At 37.0% G+C, this 18,201-nt stretch overlaps 1 protein-coding gene across 6 annotated transcripts in view; it reads left to right on the top strand.

The window, feature by feature from the left end:
• Positions 1-12,100, top strand: part of SENP6 (SUMO specific peptidase 6) — a 76,822-nt gene extending 64,722 nt beyond the window's left edge. For all 6 annotated transcript variants that reach the window (XM_035320412.1, XM_035320411.1, XM_035320410.1 and 3 more), the window contains 6 exons: positions 601-1,034; positions 4,013-4,116; positions 6,191-6,279; positions 8,455-8,523; positions 8,603-8,753; positions 10,907-12,100. In XM_035320412.1, the coding sequence (XP_035176303.1) occupies positions 601-1,034; positions 4,013-4,116; positions 6,191-6,279; positions 8,455-8,523; positions 8,603-8,753; positions 10,907-11,116 (1,057 nt within the window). In that variant the 3' untranslated portion in view covers positions 11,117-12,100. The remainder of the gene's footprint in view (positions 1-600; positions 1,035-4,012; positions 4,117-6,190; positions 6,280-8,454; positions 8,524-8,602; positions 8,754-10,906) is intronic.
• Positions 12,101-18,201: the final 6,101 nt, after the last annotated feature.

The following is an 18,201-nucleotide window of genomic DNA, read 5'->3' as shown; positions in this document are numbered from 1 at the left end:
CAGCACTTCTCAGCAGCAGACACAACACTGGTGTGATACCACTGCTGTTCTAGCTCCAAGTGCAGAGCGCAGCACTGTATGGGCTGCTGCAGGGAAAGTTAACATCCCAGCCAGACCCAGTACAACAGGTTGGAAGAATTTGGGCAACTCAGTTGTACCATTGGTCTAACCACTTTTACTGTCAGTGGTGAATTTCTAGAAAACTTTATACAGTCATAAAACATGGACTCTACAATCTCTAATTAATGCCGTGATAAAGAAAACATTGAAAAAGAATTAAGCTTTAATTCAAAGGAGGAAAAGGATGTATAAACTGTCAACAAATGGAAATAATATTTAGACGGCACCTGTTCTCAACTAACTGCATGTTAATACATTTGTTGGTGACTGCTGGCATGGAATGATCCTCCCTTTAAAGAAAACTGAATGTTCAAGTAAAACCTGCACAGGAAAGCTATTGCAGTCTGTTGGTTATGGGGAACAGATTTCAGTTTTGGGTGCATGTATGTGCACAGTGTTTTTGTTTGCTTTTACCAACTTCAGGTTTAACACTGAATATTAATGTAATTGCTAGCTATTAATGTATTTTTTTCTTTGCAGTGCCCACTGGTTTTTGGCTGTCATCTGTTTTCCTGGTTTAGAAAAACCCAAATATGAACCAAATCCTCACTATCATGAAAGTGCTGCGACACAGATAAAATCTTCCTCTTCAGATGGAGAAAGCAACACACCATCACCTTTGCCAAATGAGTTTGATACGCAAAACTCACCTTCTAAGTCCACAGCAAAGAAGACATTGACCAAAAAGTATAATACAGCTTTAATTGACCCAAACACTGAAACAGAGGACAGTGAGTCTTCATGTTGTAGAAGAAGCCCTTGTAGGGGAAAAAGTGGTTTCAAAAAACTAAGTCAAATAGACAGTGATGTGGAAGAACCTAACACTGTGGAATCAGCATGCCATAAACTTGACCATAGGACTCTAGATGAAAATGGCATACAGGGTGAATTCACAACTGCTAGCCAATCTATGGGTATGTAATTGTAAAAACACATTTTAATGTAAATTTGGAAGCTTCACATCTGTTACTACGTTTGCAATTGTGTAAACATTGAAAGTTGAGTAGTTTGTGGCTGGAGTTTGAAGGCTGGCAATACAAGTAATTTACAGCCATTGTGTAAGAAGCTTTTGTGTTCATCTCTCATCACGTAAGAGAAAACAGTTTACCCAAATCTGACAAATCTGTCATTCGCATTATGCTTTCCCACACAAAATCATTTTCTAAATGTCACTTAATTTGCATCAGATGAGACTGGAATTATTAGGGAAAGAATAGTAGTTGCTGAACCTTTGGCTATGAACCCTCATAATGTATATGCATGGGGCAGCTGAATTAAGATCACGAGGAACTTTAATTCCATTGTCTTCTAGAGTTTGAGGTTTCGCTTCAACAAGTTCTTGAATGTCCTGTTGGAAGGTATTTAAAAGACTGAGAAGAAAACAACCAAAAAAATTCAGTCGTGATTTCCGTGTTACATTTAGAGAGGCTTCCTCCATGCATCACTTTTGTGGAGGCTGATACCAGTAGTTTTAGTCATCTGGAATAGCATTTGTACAAAAGTGAACAAAGGAGCTGACATAATTCTGAAGACAAATGAAGGAATTGGGAAAAGATTGTTTTCTCTGCTCACAGTTTGTTTTCCCTCGAGGCGTAGAGTACAAAACAGCTGGTCATGAGAAAACTTCTGTGTCAGGCACTGATAACGTTCCTACTGACTTAATTTACACATAGTAAGTAATTGTGTAGTTTATAGTACAAGGTCTGAAAAGACTACTCATCAAATGGTCTAATCTGTATACTGCAGGCCATTGCATCCAGTATCTTTGGGTGTAAACCATTTCCCATTTTCTAGTCTAAATTTATGCCTGGCTAGTTTATTCTTCTTTTGTGGTAACATTGTCACTACTAGCAGCTCTGCTTTTCTTCTTACAGGGAGGGAGGTGGAGAGTTGTTCTTTGGATTGATTTTTTTTTCATTCTGTACATGATAATCGCAGTTTGATACTGCTGCTGTATATGGTCTCACCTGTCTTGGATGCTACTATTGTTTCTTGACTGTAATTAGTGAAATATATTTTTGCTAGGATAGCATTTCTTTCTTTTTAATGGCTGCATTGTGTTGATGGCTGGCTGATGGTCATTCTGTCAAAAACTGAAACACTCGGACTTCGTTGCTCAGCTATGACAGATGATGCACCCTGTGATCAGTGCAGACGTTCATAATGGTCCAAGCCCAGGTTTAAGAGAGATTCAATTCGAAATTGACACTACAGCAATGAAATGTAGATGCACTACAAACCTGAACTCCCATTCCAATCAGATGAAAGATGGGGATGCAGGCCTTCAATATTCTGCTCAGTCTTCAGCTGTTGCTCTAGAAGGGTATGGGTCTTAACTCTTGACTGCCAAAGCGATGTGCTAGATATCTGAAGATATCTCAAAAGGCAGCAGCTGCCTCTTTCATAGTATAGTCAGTGAACTATGAGTTGTTGAGTTGCTCTCTGCTCTGATTAAGGTCTCCCGTGCGTATTGTGAGACCCTAGGTGCCTCCTATACATGGGAGCTTAAACGTAGATGTCTTGATCTCAAAGTAATTTGTGGTGTTGGGCTTGTATATTAGTAGAAGTTGATGCCAAAATAACTTTGAAGAGATCATCCAAAATACATATTTTTTTATTACTTAACCAATCCCTCACTTTTATTATAGGAAGGTCATCCGGTTCTTCTTGCATGATCTGTGATTATTCTTGATACCGATTCTTATTTTTTAGGACTGTCAGCAGTAAGCCACACTAATGTGGCCTACTTTCTGGGCTGAGGTCTTTTCAAAGACACCAGATAAGATTAATTCCCAAGTTCATCCCTATGGAAATTCACTGGTAACCTCATTCCAGACCGTTAGTTCAACTTCAGATGCATATTTTCTCTGACTTTGTCAGCTAGTTCTTTGCCCTATTTACTGTTCTTATTAAAAAAAAAAAAAAAAAAAAAAAAAAAAAAAAAAAAAAACTGGGTTGCTTTAGTAACTTATAGGTCTTTCAGTGACACCAGAACCAACATTTTCATTTTTGTGTTTCTTTAGATATATTATACAGCCCTTTCCTAAGAAACATTTTCTTAGGAAGTTATCAAGTTCTGCTGGCACAAGTTAGACGTTTATCATTTATTTTCACATAGTTAATTACTTTTCCTTTAAAAGTTGTTCTGAAGACTTGCATCGTAGTATAGTAGGACTAAAGAGCCTGTAGCTGTCTGTCTGCATCCTTCACAGGTTAAGCTATAACATTAGTTGTTCTTTTTATTTTCTGATAGTTTCCACCATGAGTAAATATGTAAAGGTGTAGGGAGTGAATTTGCAGATACATTATTTTTATGTAGCAAACAGTGAAGTTTCATAAACATTTCTGATCTGTTGCTCCCAGAAGAGCTGATCCTGCATTTTGCCCTCCCTAGCAGCATGTTCGCAATTTGCCTTTTACCAGCAGAAGTAGTCATAAAACTGCACAGCAAATCCGATCAAGGAACTGATTCGAATTAAAAATACTAAGCCTTTGGCTGACTTTCTCAGTCTTGTCCACTGTGTGTGGATATTTGTGTCAAAGGCAAAGAGAACCTAGGGGACAGAATGAGACTTGCTCTTTTGGTAGCAGGACCAATTATTGTTGTAAATGCCTCATAGATACTACATTGGTAATTTCATGGTGTATTTTAGTCTAGGTTACTAGAACTTCGTAAGCGTTTCACAAAATAAGGAATAATCTTTTCTGTATAACTTAGAAGAAACTTTTCCCTTTGGATTTATTACTTACATGAATAAAATACTGCTTGACAGCTGTAGAGCAGTTACTGTGAGCAACTCTTAGAAAATCTCAGGTACTTAAAATTAGTTTAGTCTTCAATGTTGATGTAGCATTTGATGTTTAAATATATTACTGTCTGTGATTGATACAGATGGATTGCACAAAATCAGGCTAAACTACAGTGAAGACTCAGCTGATGGCAGTAAACTAAATGAAGATGAATTAATAGATTTTTCTGAAGACCAAGATAACCAGGTAAAGTATTCAGTAATTTTATCTGGGAAATGTAGACTGTTGTGTTTCATTTTCAATGGGTAGTTTAAAAGCTTTTATACACATTGTAAATGTGCATTGTCTAAAGCTAATTATCTTTACAAATGTCAAATCCAAAGCACTGTTTACCTTACAAAAATTTGGAAACTAGCAAACAGGAGAGGATTGAACGTTTGTTCATTTTAACTGTTCAATAGGAAACTGCTGTTCTGATCCTGCATTTAATGTTTTGTGGGTCTTGTGCGTTATGACAATATTATACAATGATTTTAGTGTAAACTCTGAAAGTCAGCAATTCTCTAATCTCCCTAAGCCCCGTGTTTACCTAGTAGACCCAAGAGCAAGTTACTCTTATTTTAGCAACATTTTTTGGTGTAAACAGATGTATTTATAAGTAGGTGTTAACTCTTCTGTTGCATTTAGTCATTGTTTTTCCTAGTCACATTTAAACAATGTGGGTTTATAATCAAGTAGTGTTCTTCAAGTTCAAGACTTTTAGATGGTAGAGATGTGGGAAGTCTCTGATCATTCATTATCCTTCATTGATGTACTTCTGAGTATAGGAGCATAATTTCATACCCCTGTTGCTTCTGCAGTATAAGTTCAGTGTGAGCAAGTTAGAAGTTAAACAGTTGCTCTTCTTAATTGGCCTTCCTGTGTTCCTTGTTCCGGGTATATGACTCAGTTGTCTGAAACAAAGGATCAAAGGCTTTCAAATGTACAGTCCAGAATTTATCTGTTTTTCACCTTTAAGTCCAGACAAAGCAGCCATTTTGCAAAGTCTGCAGCTATTTGTGGTATCTTCCAAATGATGTGTGTGTGTATGTGTGCACATAAAAACTGTCACATTTTGTTGAAAACCTAACTGTGCTTTCAGACTCAACCCACCTGCTGTCATGTCACTTCCCCAAATAACTAGTCTTTGATTCTATCCTGATGAAGTCCCTTTCTGTACTTGGTAGCAGAAGGCAGTGAAGGAAGCTCATGGTCACCTGTGTTCCCTGAGGGGAGCAAAAGATGCGAAGTTCCTCACTTGCAGTGTAGCTTAGAACTTGGTTCAGGCCGAAGCTGTTACTGACATCTTCTAGAAGACACAAAGCAAGTATAGAAATGGTAGACCATGACAGGCTGTATACCTTCATGTCTGCCAAAGATGATGTTGAGGCTGCAGCAGAAGCAGATGTATTAGCAACTAGGCAAAAGACACGATAAAATCTTAATGGTGTAACAGGAGGATTTTAGTCATAGGATCCTGTGTGTTAGTACACAAGTGCACAAATCATGCTGATTACCTGGCTTCTGTTTTTGGAAAGCATATCTTTCCCTGTAATGCAGTTGTCTGGGGTAGTAATAGTGAACTACATAGCCGGGTGAGAAATCATGGATCACTGGTTTCCTTTTAGGTAAAATAACTTAGTGTTCTTGTTGAGGAATCTTCCATATCCTTTATAGCAATCAATACTGAAATCAAAAGGTTAAAGAATATTCCCAGGTTTGTGGTGTGTCAGTTATTGCAATATGTAAAATCATGTCAATTTACCTATAGATTTCCCTTGCTCAAAGAATCAAGTTGGTGGATTCTGGAGTTAAGGATCAAGCTTTCCTCCTGAGTTCATTGCAGATTTTGCAGATGTTGTCTCATTTCCTCTAGAAGATAACAGATGAAATTGCTGAAGAAGTTCCTAGTAATCGGTAGGAAGGGACAATACAATTTGGATTATAACCTGCAGGGAGATGCACCTCTTTTAGGCCAGAAACACTTAGAAAATGTCAGTTGTGTTTTTTTGTTTGTTTTGTTTGTTGTTTTTCTAGTTTCAGTGGTCATTAAATACAACAGCACCATTCACTCCATGTCTTTTCAGCGTAGATTTGAGAAACAATGTGAGACTAAAAGTTGGTAATACAAACAATAAATGGTTTAGATGAAAGCTAACACTTCTATATTAAACTTGATGTTATTGGTCTTGAATAAAAATAGAAAGAATAGCAATAATTCCTCTTGCATCTATTTAAAAATGCTAGCTTTTAAACACCTGTAAACATGTTGCTTTTGTAGGAAGACAGTAGTGATGATGGTGGCCTTTTAGATGATAACTGTAATTCAGAAATGGGACAGTGGCACCTGAAGCCTACTATCTGCAAACAGTAAGTAGTGAAACAGTTGAAATAGATATTAATACAGTTTGGGAAATGAAAATTTCATGAAAGTGTATGAAATTTTAAGACAGTAACTGTGGGAAATGGTCATACAAGTTTCTTCAAACAGTTTAGCGTGCATGTATTTCTGTTTGAGGGAGCCTTCAATACTATCATCATCTTCAGTAAGCTGAAAATTTAGCAAATGAAAACTGATAAAATAATACCTTGTTGGTTTCTGTTAAGTCTCTGTACTTCTTCAAGTAACAGAAGATTGTTCCTTCAAATAAGGATGTATGTTCATATCTTGTGCTTAGATTCCTACAGAAAGAAGGTTGCAGAAGCACGTTTAAATGTATCCTTTTATATTAAAATGCAGAATCATTTCTTCAAATTAAAAATGTTGTTAAGTTAATACTAAACGAAACCTTTGTGGTCAGTCAAATTATTACAGGAAAATGGGATCATTTTTAACTGCTTCCATGCCTGATTTAAATGTATTTGAGTTGTTTTTTTTTATTGTCTCTCCCTGTTTCTTGGTTAATCTTCTTTTCTCTAATGAGAATGCTTCACAGCATTGAGTTCAACTACAGGGTCTTTCATCTACTTTTTTCTTAACCTGTTTTTCATTTGAAATATCTTTAAAATGTTTTTGGATTTTGGAAACACAGAAGTGATTTATTAATGAACATTGACTGCAGTTACCTGCATTTTGATGTGACCAGAAATGTTATTCCAAGTCCAGAAATATTGTCACTAGTATTGTTGTCTTCAGAGTTTTATTTATATTTTCCACATTTTAATTAGTTTATCCATTCTCATATTTTTTCTTTGTGAATGTAATGCTTACTAGAAGGGTAATGGTTTTCATAAGTGGTTTTTCTTATGGTGCAGGATAAAATTATGTATTTATACATTATATGAAATATGTAGGTAGTATCCTTGATGCATTGTCATTAAGGTGTAAAAATCCATCATACTGTGAGATTTAGGAATATTTGGTAGTGCTATGGGCTTCTAATTATAGCTTAAATTTTTCTCATGCTGATGATAGATTATCTGTACGTAATACTTATCTTCAGGCATTATTTTAATCTGAGTATGAAACTTCATAAGATTTTTGACACAGTTATCAAAAATCATTAAGGGCACTTGAAACTATGATAACAATGAAGTATTAAAATTATTTCTGTATGAGAAAACAAATTCAATTCTACTCCTCCCTTCCAAAACCAAAAAAGTACTGGATTGTGTGTATCGCTTATTTAAATAATAGCTTTCTTTCAATCAAAAATAAAAGCAAGTATAACTTAAAGCAGTCATTGTTCAAGTAATAATATGCTTGTGCCTCAAAAGTTGTGTACATGTAAGTTAATGTACACACGCAAACAAACCTATTTATAAATTAATGTATATAATTAGCCTGAATTTACTAGTTTCCAGTTACAAAGAACATCTTGTGTGAATGCATGTGTATATTATTATTAAGGGGAAAAAAAAAAAAAAAAAGGCAGAGCTTTGTGGTAAGTAGTCTGTATCTTCTTACCTGTCCCTCAAAATACACCATACATCTTTCTAATGCTGAGATTCTGAACTCTGGAATGAGCTGGCTCCAATGGATAAATCCAGCCATTGCATATAAGGCAGCTGATATAACTGTTACATATATAGTTCCTGCTAAGACTGTAGCCTCTAGATTGAATGACAGATTTCAGATTCAGCAGCTGAGACCACTTCTTGAACATACAAATCTAGTACGTAAAATTTTAGGTGCTGTGGACTGCCCTATCTGTCCTCCAGATGCTTCTCCAGGAGGATGTTTGTGGGTTCTGTGCCTTACTTTCCAGTCTCTTGCAGGTGTCCCAGATACCTTGTGCATCTAAAATAGCAGTAGACACCTGAGGGACTTTTAGGTAACTAGATTCTGCCTGTAACAAATGGTTTCAGTCTGCCAGAATGCTCTTAGAAACTATAGTACGGGAGTTCTCTGTACTTAGTGTGTGGTTAAATTTAAAGATAACATTGTGTTTAGCTATCCCAGTTAGGGGATTATAGCAGCACTGGTAAAATTTTATAAGATTGATCTACTTTTGTTCAAGGTCATCCCACAAATCACTAGCTTTGTAATGTATTTTCTAAGTTGTTGTAAAAGACTCTGTACTTTAAAATTATGTTCTCCTACAGGCCCTGCATTTTGCTTATGGACTCCCTGAGAGGCCCTTCACGGTCAAATGTTGTGAAAACACTAAGGGAGTAAGTTTCATAACTGTAATTTTTGCAAAATTCTGCATGTGAAAAACAAAGTTTTAATTTTCATGGTCTTTTATTGTAGATATTTAGAAGTAGAATGGGAAGTCAGGAAGGGCAATAAAAGAAGCTTTTCCAAAGAAGTCATGAAAGGTTCCAACCCAAAAGTGCCACAACAGAACAACTTCAGTGATTGTGGAGTGTACATACTGCAGTATGTGGAGAGCTTTTTTGAGGTATGTATACCTATTTGCGTAACTATTTGTCTTGTCTCCTGCAGTGATCAAGTATGTGCTGCAATTATAAAAGGCTCTCTTAGCTTTTACAGCTATTTATTAGATGATGCATTAGAAACAAATGTATATGTTCTCATAGATAATAATGAATACTTCCTGGAAAATAAACGAATGGCCAATATTTTAATATCTGGTACACATGTGTACCAGATACTGGAATCCATGGAATTTTCTGAGAAATTACTGAGAAAATACTTTCAGTCTTTGTGTTGTTACAGTGCATGGCCTTTAAAATTACTCGGTAAGAATTCAAATTTGAGTTCAAAATATAAACCAAAGATGTGGTACTAAAAGCTTGTTCTTTTCCCCATAAGAAGTGGCTGTGAATAAATTCATTAATATAAGTGTAGTTTTCATTATAAGATGTAGGTAAAATTGTTACAGCTAGAGGCCAAATCATAATTCCATTGAAGAAAATGATTGAACTTTTATTTCCTTTAACTGTCTTGGCCTTCGAGTTAAAGTACCTTTCTGAAGGGGAGGGTGGAACACCCTCAGGTCTGGGTTGCCAGGAGAAATGGTCAAGTGAGGTGTTGCTTGTATGGTACATTATCTATGCAGTCTGGAGTGCTTTAGAGCACTGTTCCTGAGTTGTCCTTTAACTGCCCCTTTCCTGAGAAAACTGGTGATTCCTTCTCCATTGCTCAACCCTCCCCTCGTTCGTACCTTATGTGATAGCAGCGAGGCTTTAGAAGAGTGTACTCATGCAAAACCAGGGCCATACATTCAATGTGCCTTAAAACACTTTTTATTAATTAATTAGCTTTTTGCTTTTCAAAGCTTAGAACCATCCTAGAGAGCTTTCTGTTCTGTACACAGGGGAAGTGTGGAGCAGCCAAGTTTCAAGGACCTTGGTTCTTGCCAAGTGCCCGCAGAATTACGGCAGGCTGGATCTCTGGTCTCAGCTGGCCCCACAGCTTTGCCTGCCAGGGAGCAGGAGTGGGGCATAGATGTGTCCGGTAGGAAATTGCAGGGTATTCTCAGAGGTGACACTAGTGGGAAAGTAAAACCTGTGCTAGTGGCACAGTACTAGAAAACACTAAGGGAGTAAGTTTCATAACTGTAATTTTTGCAATTATAGCTATTGAACTAAGCCATTTCAGCTGCTAATGTCTGAAAGATGCTCCCAGATCTCAGTTGTCCTGGCAGCTGTACCAGCTGACCTGGAGAGTACGGCTGGTTGGATGTGCAGGGGCTGTGCAGTCACATCTTCTACTTTGTGGGTTTATTTCAAGCATCTTCTTTTAAGCATTAAAGCCGTGACGTGTAGGTCTTCTTTAAAACCAAGGCTCTCTTGACGAGATCTGGCGTTAACAGGACGGCGGGTGCCTGCTGGGCCCCATCGGCTCGGCCACCGGAGGGCGCCTGGGGCCGCGGCCGGGCCGCCGCCATGGCCTCCCCTGGCTCTCCCTGTGGTGATGGGGGCAGGCAGGAGGGGTTCGCTGAGCGAAAGCGCTGTGCCGCAGGCTGTGTTGTTGGGTCGGGGCGCAGTGGTTGTGCCTCACCACAGTTGTTCTGCTAGTTCTCCGGGTGAGTGACCTCTGGCAGGGAAACAGGAGGTAAGCACACAGAACGGGCCAGCAGGCAGCCAGGTGCTCTTCACAGGCCCTGCTTTTACGGGTGGAATGTAAAACTCAGTTTCCTGGTTTGTTGTGGTCCTACAGGTATTTAGAAGAACAGGACTAGAGCTCATTAGGAATCTGGTCTTGATTCTAGCTACCCTTTTTTTTTTTTTTCTTTTTCAAAAGAAAAGAAAACAAATAAACCCTGTATCTTGTATCTATTTATCTTTTACCTCTTAATTAGTACAATGTCTATCACACAAATGAATTCAAATACTTTGCCTACACAATACAGCAGTCTGAGTAGATTATTTGGACACTCCTGTAACCAGAACTGTGGTGTGGATGCCTGACATTCATACCAAAGCTTTATTTATTTGACATTAATTCTACATGTACGAAAGATATAAACAGTAGAAATTTTGTTTCATGCTGAGGGATGAAGTGGGGAAGAATGCACATTTTCCACTACAGTTCTCCCCTGTCTTTTATAACTCCCTACTGTAATATCCAAATCAACTTTCTTTTCAGAATCCCATTCTGAGTTTTGAGCTACCAATGAACTTAACAGACTGGTTTCCACGCCCAAGAATGAAAACCAAAAGAGAAGAAATACGAAATATAATCCTGAAGCTGCAGGAACAGCAGAGCAAAGACAAGAAGGGACAAAAGGACCCAAGTTCAGCAGAAAGATCTTTGCAGGAAAAAACAGAACAACTTATCAACAGCGGCTCAGACTGAATGTTGTATCTGTTGCATGTTAGCTCCACAATCAAAACTGAAATATACATTTTGTCTGCCCAACTAAAGATTTGGCGTATTCTCTGCTCAAAGTTACTTGGGAATGTTCAATGCCTGTATAAATGTGTGTCATAAAAAGATTTAATTCCCACAAAGATGTGTATTAAGTAAGCAAGTCTGTACATATGTTAATGAGGCCAACTTTTTCAGCATTTGTAATTACTTTTTTTCCACTTGGTAGGGAGCTTTTGTTATGTATTTCTGTTAATAGAACTTAAATAGCAACTTCTAAACATAAAGCAAATAAAGAAAATATTTATAGGATAAAATGGTTAACTTTTTCTTTTTCAGTAAAGCTGTAATGTTACAGGCTTAAGTAACACATAGGGAATGATTTGGTAGTAAGATACTTAATTCATATTTTGACCCTATTTAGTTGCCCTTTACAAGATTATTCTGCTTGCGCTACAAACAATAATATGGGTAAGTGTCTCAGTGTACCATGGCCTCAGAGAGGGTGATTCCCATCCTCACAGTATCTAAGTGTAGGCAGTGTAATAGTTAATAGGACTGCTTCAGATTTGGGGTTTTAAAAGATATGCATTGCTATTAAAATTCCACACTTGCTTTAGTGGGACGGGCTAGAGAAAGGAGGAGAATGCTCTTTGACCAGAGATTACTATTCAAGCAGTATTATAAAAGTGGTTTCAATGAAGTGATCTTGAGTGATACTATTAAATCATATTTTGTGGATCCCAATTGTTGTACAGGTGTATTTTGAGACTTTCTTCATTATAAAATTGTATTTTGGTAAGTGTACTTGGAATAGCAGATTGCCCACATTACATTTTCTATGTTACAATTCTGAATGTTACATTCATATGTGCTTTATCTAAGTAATGAACATTTAAAAAAAGTGTATGATTACTATTTTTTGTAATATCCATGCAAAAAAAAAAAAAGAAAAAAAAAAACAACAAAATATCAGTGTTCATTGCTTGCTTGTTTGTTCTTGGCTTTAGGTAGCATCAGACTAATGCTGGGATTTGTTTGGGTATTTCCAATGTATTTTGATTTTTAAAATAGTTTAAAATGCCATTGTTGCTTACAGTGCAAGCATCCTTGTTAGAAAGGCTTTGGTATTCAGATGAGGAAAATAAGAAATGGTTTTTGCAAGGGTGTATATATATATATATATATATATATATATATATATATCCAGTCCACTACTAGTATGGATATCTTTGAAGGGATCCAGAAGCTGTCTCTTCCCAGAAGTCTCTCAGGGGACAAAGGGGATTTTCTGTCCCTCCTTGCAGACGGTATTTTCTTCCTTGTTTTATTTTATTTTTTTCTACTGGGATTGTAATTTGTCATTCCCTTCTCCTCGAGAAGAAGATGCAGAGACTTTCTTAGCTGAACTCTGTGTCCCCCAAGATCAGTTTTTATACAGAAGATCAAGCGTACTTGAAGACCCAGTACTTCAGGCTCTCTGTGAGTTTTCATTCTCCCTAAACCCTGAAAACATGGCTGTTAAGGGCATTGCTGCCAGGAAAACTGTCTCTGTGAGGCTCTGTTTAATAGGTTCACTGACCACAACAGAGTGATTACACAGAGAGCAACACAGCCATGGGCTGCTAACCTTCTGCACAGGTAACCCACGGGATTTAGGGGATTTGTTCATTCCCTCATCTCTTTCTTGTGCAGACCCTGTGCCTCATGGAGAGTATGTAAGCACCATATGTCTCTTACAGATGAGTCGATGCCTAGACAGGTTTCTTGTTGAAGTATGTGGGGACAATCTTCTGGTTTACAAATTAAATATGTAAGGCACACACTTAGGAGTTGTTTCCTCCATGGCATTAGTCCAGTATTCTTGCCATTGTTGCAGAAAATAAGTGATAAAGTAGCTTCAGATTGTTTTCCTGCAGCGTCTTGTATCTGGTTTCAGTGCAACTAATATTGGAATAGTAGTTTTTACAAATGCAAGTAAATCAGTGATGGCTTGTAGAGAGGAAAGGAAAATAATTTCTTGGAAATACAGAAACCATTGCAAATAGAATGTGTTTCTTCTCAGTTTTTTTTCCCCAATGATATGTTCTAATTACATAAAATATATCCAAATTTGATCAATATAATTGTTTTCCTTTTTCTAACGCTTGTGATGCAGGTTCATAATTTGATGATGTAGAACTATTTGGTTCTCTTGCTAGGAATGGCCTGGTGCTTTCTCCTTTTCCTTCCTCTATCCTGTCCTCCCCTTCTTCCTCCCTTCCCTTTTTCAAAGCTGTGAAGAAAGTGTTTGATTTATTACCATTTAATGTTAAAGGTCTTGAGATCTTCAGTCATACAGCAAGCTAATATACATGTTAAATATAGGAAACTTATTTTTTTAATAAAATTTGATGTTAATAGAAAAACAGGATTAAGAATGAGTTATTTAAAAATGTTCCTATTTTGGTTATAAAAGTTCACTACTATATGTGCTTATTAAGTGTTCATTCTCACCACAGTGGCCAGCTACAATACAGTTTTGCTATTGAACAAGGAATTTTACTGGTGGCTTTTCTGAATCGGTTTTAATAAATCAATGGAAGTTAGTGGGGTGGGAGCTAGATATTTTTATTTAATTATATGACGACAAATGCACTCTGAGGAAAGTATAAGTTGCTTATTACTTTATAAGATTTAAGATTGCAAATACTTTGAGTAGCATGACTGTGTTCTGCAGTGTAAGGTATCAGGTGGCTGCCTAATTAAATGGATCTCTTTGTATTGTTTTTCAGGTTGGCTAGAATAACAGTTAAGAGTTCTTTTAAAAGTTTTAGATTACATAGCATAAAAAATGCATGTACTTCTGATGCACATTTGCAGGATAGCTGCAAAAGTAGAAGAGACATCTAAGTAGTCCCTTGTGACGTTCCTTTTTTTTCTTGCTGAAGTACACCCTTTAATGAACAGACTCGAGCAGAGGAACTGTACAGTTGGTTTTTGAGGTTGCATTGTGCTCTTGTCTTGGAAGAATCTATTTTCCAAAACATTCAGCAAAGAAAGAGTTGAAAAACAAACAAACAAAAACTTTACCACAATTAGAAAACCATGCAGTTGATATTTTTTAATTTATGTACCATGTAGCAAACCTGTGAACTAATTGCGCCAGCTTCCATAATTTAAGATCCACTATGTTTTATTTCTCACATTTTTTAATTAGACCATTTTCAGTCACTGGTTAAAAACTTGCATTGACATCCTTGAATTGTACTTACTTAGTACTCCTAAAGAACCTCTGCACTCTGTACTGGGATTCACAAAGGTGTGCTCCATCTCCCTGAATCTTTTGACTCATCTACTTCTGGAAATCCAAGGGGAACTGATGTAACAAGCTACAGCTTTGAAACAGTACCAATGAGGTAACAGCCATATTACTTGTCTTTTAACACCATATTTTAGAACAAAATCCTTTCTGCTTAACTTGAGTTATGTCTGTTGGGAGAAAGATGTGATGTAAGATGTTCTGTGGGGATCCACTCTGGTTAGTAAGGATAAAACCTGCAAAATGACTTTATGCTGTGGTTTGTTGTAGTTTTCTGACGGGCTAGGTTTTACTTGCTTTTGGCATGTTTGCATGTGGACCCATGCAGACCTGTGGCTACAAAGGGAAACTTGGTAATGTACACCATGCCTTCAGGATTCTTTATTTGCTTATGTGAGTAATTGCTAGCCCTAACCTAGATTCAAAGAGCTGACCTGTTTCTTTGCTAGGCCTTTTTGTTCTTATCTTTTTTCCTCTTGTGTGGGGCTCATAATTGATGTTGCCAGAGGAAAGTAAACAGTGCTCTTTGTGATCTATGATGCTTAAAATATATATGAACTGTGCTCATATATGTATATATAAATATATATGAGCAGAAAGCTCTATGGTTTAAGAACTATCCAAATTCTGGTAAACGTGGGATTTACCATGTTTACATGGTAAGTAGAGACTTACCTTACTTGCATCTTACATTTTCTTCATTTTGTTGGGCTTTGTGATTAAATTCTGTTCTCAGTTATTTGGGATATGACTTCAGGCCAAACCAGTATACACCAAAATACTAGAATAAACCAGAATCAGTGCATAATGTTAAATGATTCAGGAGTGGGAAGAGAGAAGATGGTTACAATTTTTTAAAACAAGATTTATGTATATCAGGATGAAAAAAAAAAGAAAAAGAAAAAGAAAAAAAAAATGCTTTTCCAAGTAATTGGTTTGTTTTAATGGAATAATCAAATCCACATACTATATGTGCTCAGATAAAGATGACATTTGCAAATTCCAACTTGTGGAGAGATTCTCTTCTATCATAAGCGGACTGAATACCTTGAAGGATAAGGGGAGCCAGACCAGTTTGTTGCAGCTGAGTATCTGTTCTCATGCAATCTGTGAGGAGTCTGCCTGAGGGAAAACTATCCTGCTTAGGCCAATTTGAGCTTACCTGTGTTCAAAGTCAGTTTCAGAGTCATTCTGCATTTAGAATCTGGACTTCCATGCAGAGATTATAACACATTAGATTTCCCCAGTGGTTTAACTTGTATAAAAAAATTGATAAATTTCACTAATACCACCTTTATTTTAACTGTATTTCTAACTTGGGAAACTTGGTTTACTTACGCACATATCCTGATGTCAACTAAATATATACACAAAATGTAACTAAATACTGCTAAATGTAGTGATGACAACTCACAACAGTAGCTAGCAGACTGTTAGACAAACCTCTCTCCCCCTTGTCCTCCAATTAAAACAGCTTTAAATCAAGCTCTGTGACAGTGCCTGTTTAGCATCAGGCTCATCCTTCCTAACTCATGTTTTGGGAGAATGAACATTGTGCTTCCCTCATTTTTTGCATGTATGTAAGAAGCAGGGAGTGCAGTGGTAGCCTGGACAGAGACGTCAGCAACTTTTGGACCAAAACAATACTTACTGTAGGAATATTTTCTCAGGAAATAATTGGGAATTTAAGCTCTAGGATGTTTGCTGTTTATGCAACAAGCTGAAAAAGAGCAGAATAGTTGTTTTATCTCTAGAGAACTTCATATTTTATCACTTCAGTCCTGGAACTAATTTGTTTCATGCTACACAACGATAATAAGCCAGATAGCGCGTGGGTTCTGCAACACAAGAAATTTAGATAGGCTAGTCCCAGAAAAACACTGCTGAAAACACAGTGTGTTTTAACATAAGCTGTGCTGGAATGCAAACAAATGGAGTATGTTTCTTATTTAAATATTACTTGGTTAAACTGCTTCATAAACAATACTGTAATAATATCTGTCAGCATTACACAAGGGCAATAAAAGGCCGTGAGAAGTTGTACAGCTCTGTCCCATCCTATAAGATTAGTGAAATTTCCAGACTTCAAACAAAATTTGCATTGACTCCTTCCACTGCAGATAAATATTCAGGTTCCAGAATCAAGAATACGTATTTCACAAATGTCTGCATTAATGTGTTGCATGTGTTTGTATAGACGGTTGTGACGATGATGTTCAATCAGAAAGTTATACTTTTTTTTTTTTTCTTTTTTAGCCAGGCGTTTGTTCTGCAAATTCATTGAATTAATCTATTAATTCTTTATATTTTTAAGGTTGTGCTACACCTTGTACAGTCATTCTGTGAGCTTTTCATGCTACTGCCAATTATTCTAATACTTCTTCCACAGTTTAGGAATTTGGATGCAGTCTGGTCAGCCTGATTTCCAATATCTGACTTGTAGCCCCGTGTCTGAATTGTCTGTCTAAAGTAAGCAAGTTAGTTCTCTGATTCCAAGGAGGTACCCTTTTATATAAAGACATTGTCTCATTCAAAGGATTTTATTTAGACACATTTTTTTCAGGCCAGTTAGGAGCTGGTTAATATAAATTAATCTTAAAAATCCTGAATGTAAAATTACATCTAGTCTGTCATTCATTTTATCACACAAAATAAATGAGTAATGTTTTCTACTTGCTCAAGATAAAGGCTGAACCTTTATCTTGACCACAGTTGCTAGACGTCATTATTTCCATTTTGCAAATTGAGTGCTGAGGTTCAGGGAAAGAGGTGAAAAGCATTTTAGTTTAACCAAACTAAGCTTCTTGCATTGAACTGCTGAGATTCACACTCCAGCTACTCTCACTTGTGGGTGTTGAAAAGTAAGCTTAAAATGTTTACTGTTTACTTAGCCACTTGAAAAGAGAAACTAATTTTGTGGTGAGGAAGACTGTTTGCCTAGATTTAAGTTTTCTTGACCTGAGATTATCAGCAGTCAGCATTGAAGTGAGTGTTTAACTCTGCTTTCCAATATTTGCTCTCATCTTTACACAGGTGGGTTCTTTCTACGGTACTTTCACTGAGCTGTCAATTGCTTGCATTATTTTTGCAGATACTCTCACAACTCTAGCATCTCAAGTTGGGCACCTGAAAATAAGAACATAGCTGATGACCACAGGAAACTTCTCTTAAGTAACTCGCTGAGTATCAGATAATTCTCCTGTAGCAATGGGTCATGCTTTCATGTCCGAAAGAGAGCATTTAGTTATTTCAATGAGATTTTATTTATTTTTTCCGTATCATACCTCCTAATGGAACAACAGAATCATACAGCTCATAGTTGCCTTCACTGTGAAATTTTCAGTTCCCTAATCACTGAACTTGGCATCCACTGAGAGAAGCAGTATCTGGAGGAAAACATGACTCATTTCTGTCATCACAAGTGGATTGAAGTCAGGTTCCTTGGACAATGTAGTTTGTTGATGATACCTACCTTTTGAGTGCTTGTGTTTGTAACACTCTCTTAACGTGTTTCGCATGTGAGGTTTTCTGACTTCCATCGTCAGTATGTGATGGCCACTGGTAGGACTAATTCAACAATACTCATTTCTGCTACTCCATAAGCGGTTGTAGTTGCTGTCATTTTCTTCCTCACCTAGGTGAAATCATGATGCATAAATCCCAGTGATTTTTCCAGTTGGCTGCCAAAAGCAGAGGATCGCAGGTGCGCATCAGGCTTGGGGAGAGCTCTCTTCTTTGTCCTCTTGCTGTTTTCCTTCCTTCCAAACCCCAG

This window comes from Oxyura jamaicensis, chromosome 3 (genome assembly GCF_011077185.1).
Source record: "Oxyura jamaicensis isolate SHBP4307 breed ruddy duck chromosome 3, BPBGC_Ojam_1.0, whole genome shotgun sequence".
In the NCBI taxonomy this organism is placed as follows: Eukaryota; Metazoa; Chordata; class Aves; order Anseriformes; family Anatidae; genus Oxyura; species Oxyura jamaicensis.
The sequence above is the reverse complement of the archived record's forward strand: the minus strand, read 5'-3'. Positions and strand labels throughout refer to the sequence as shown.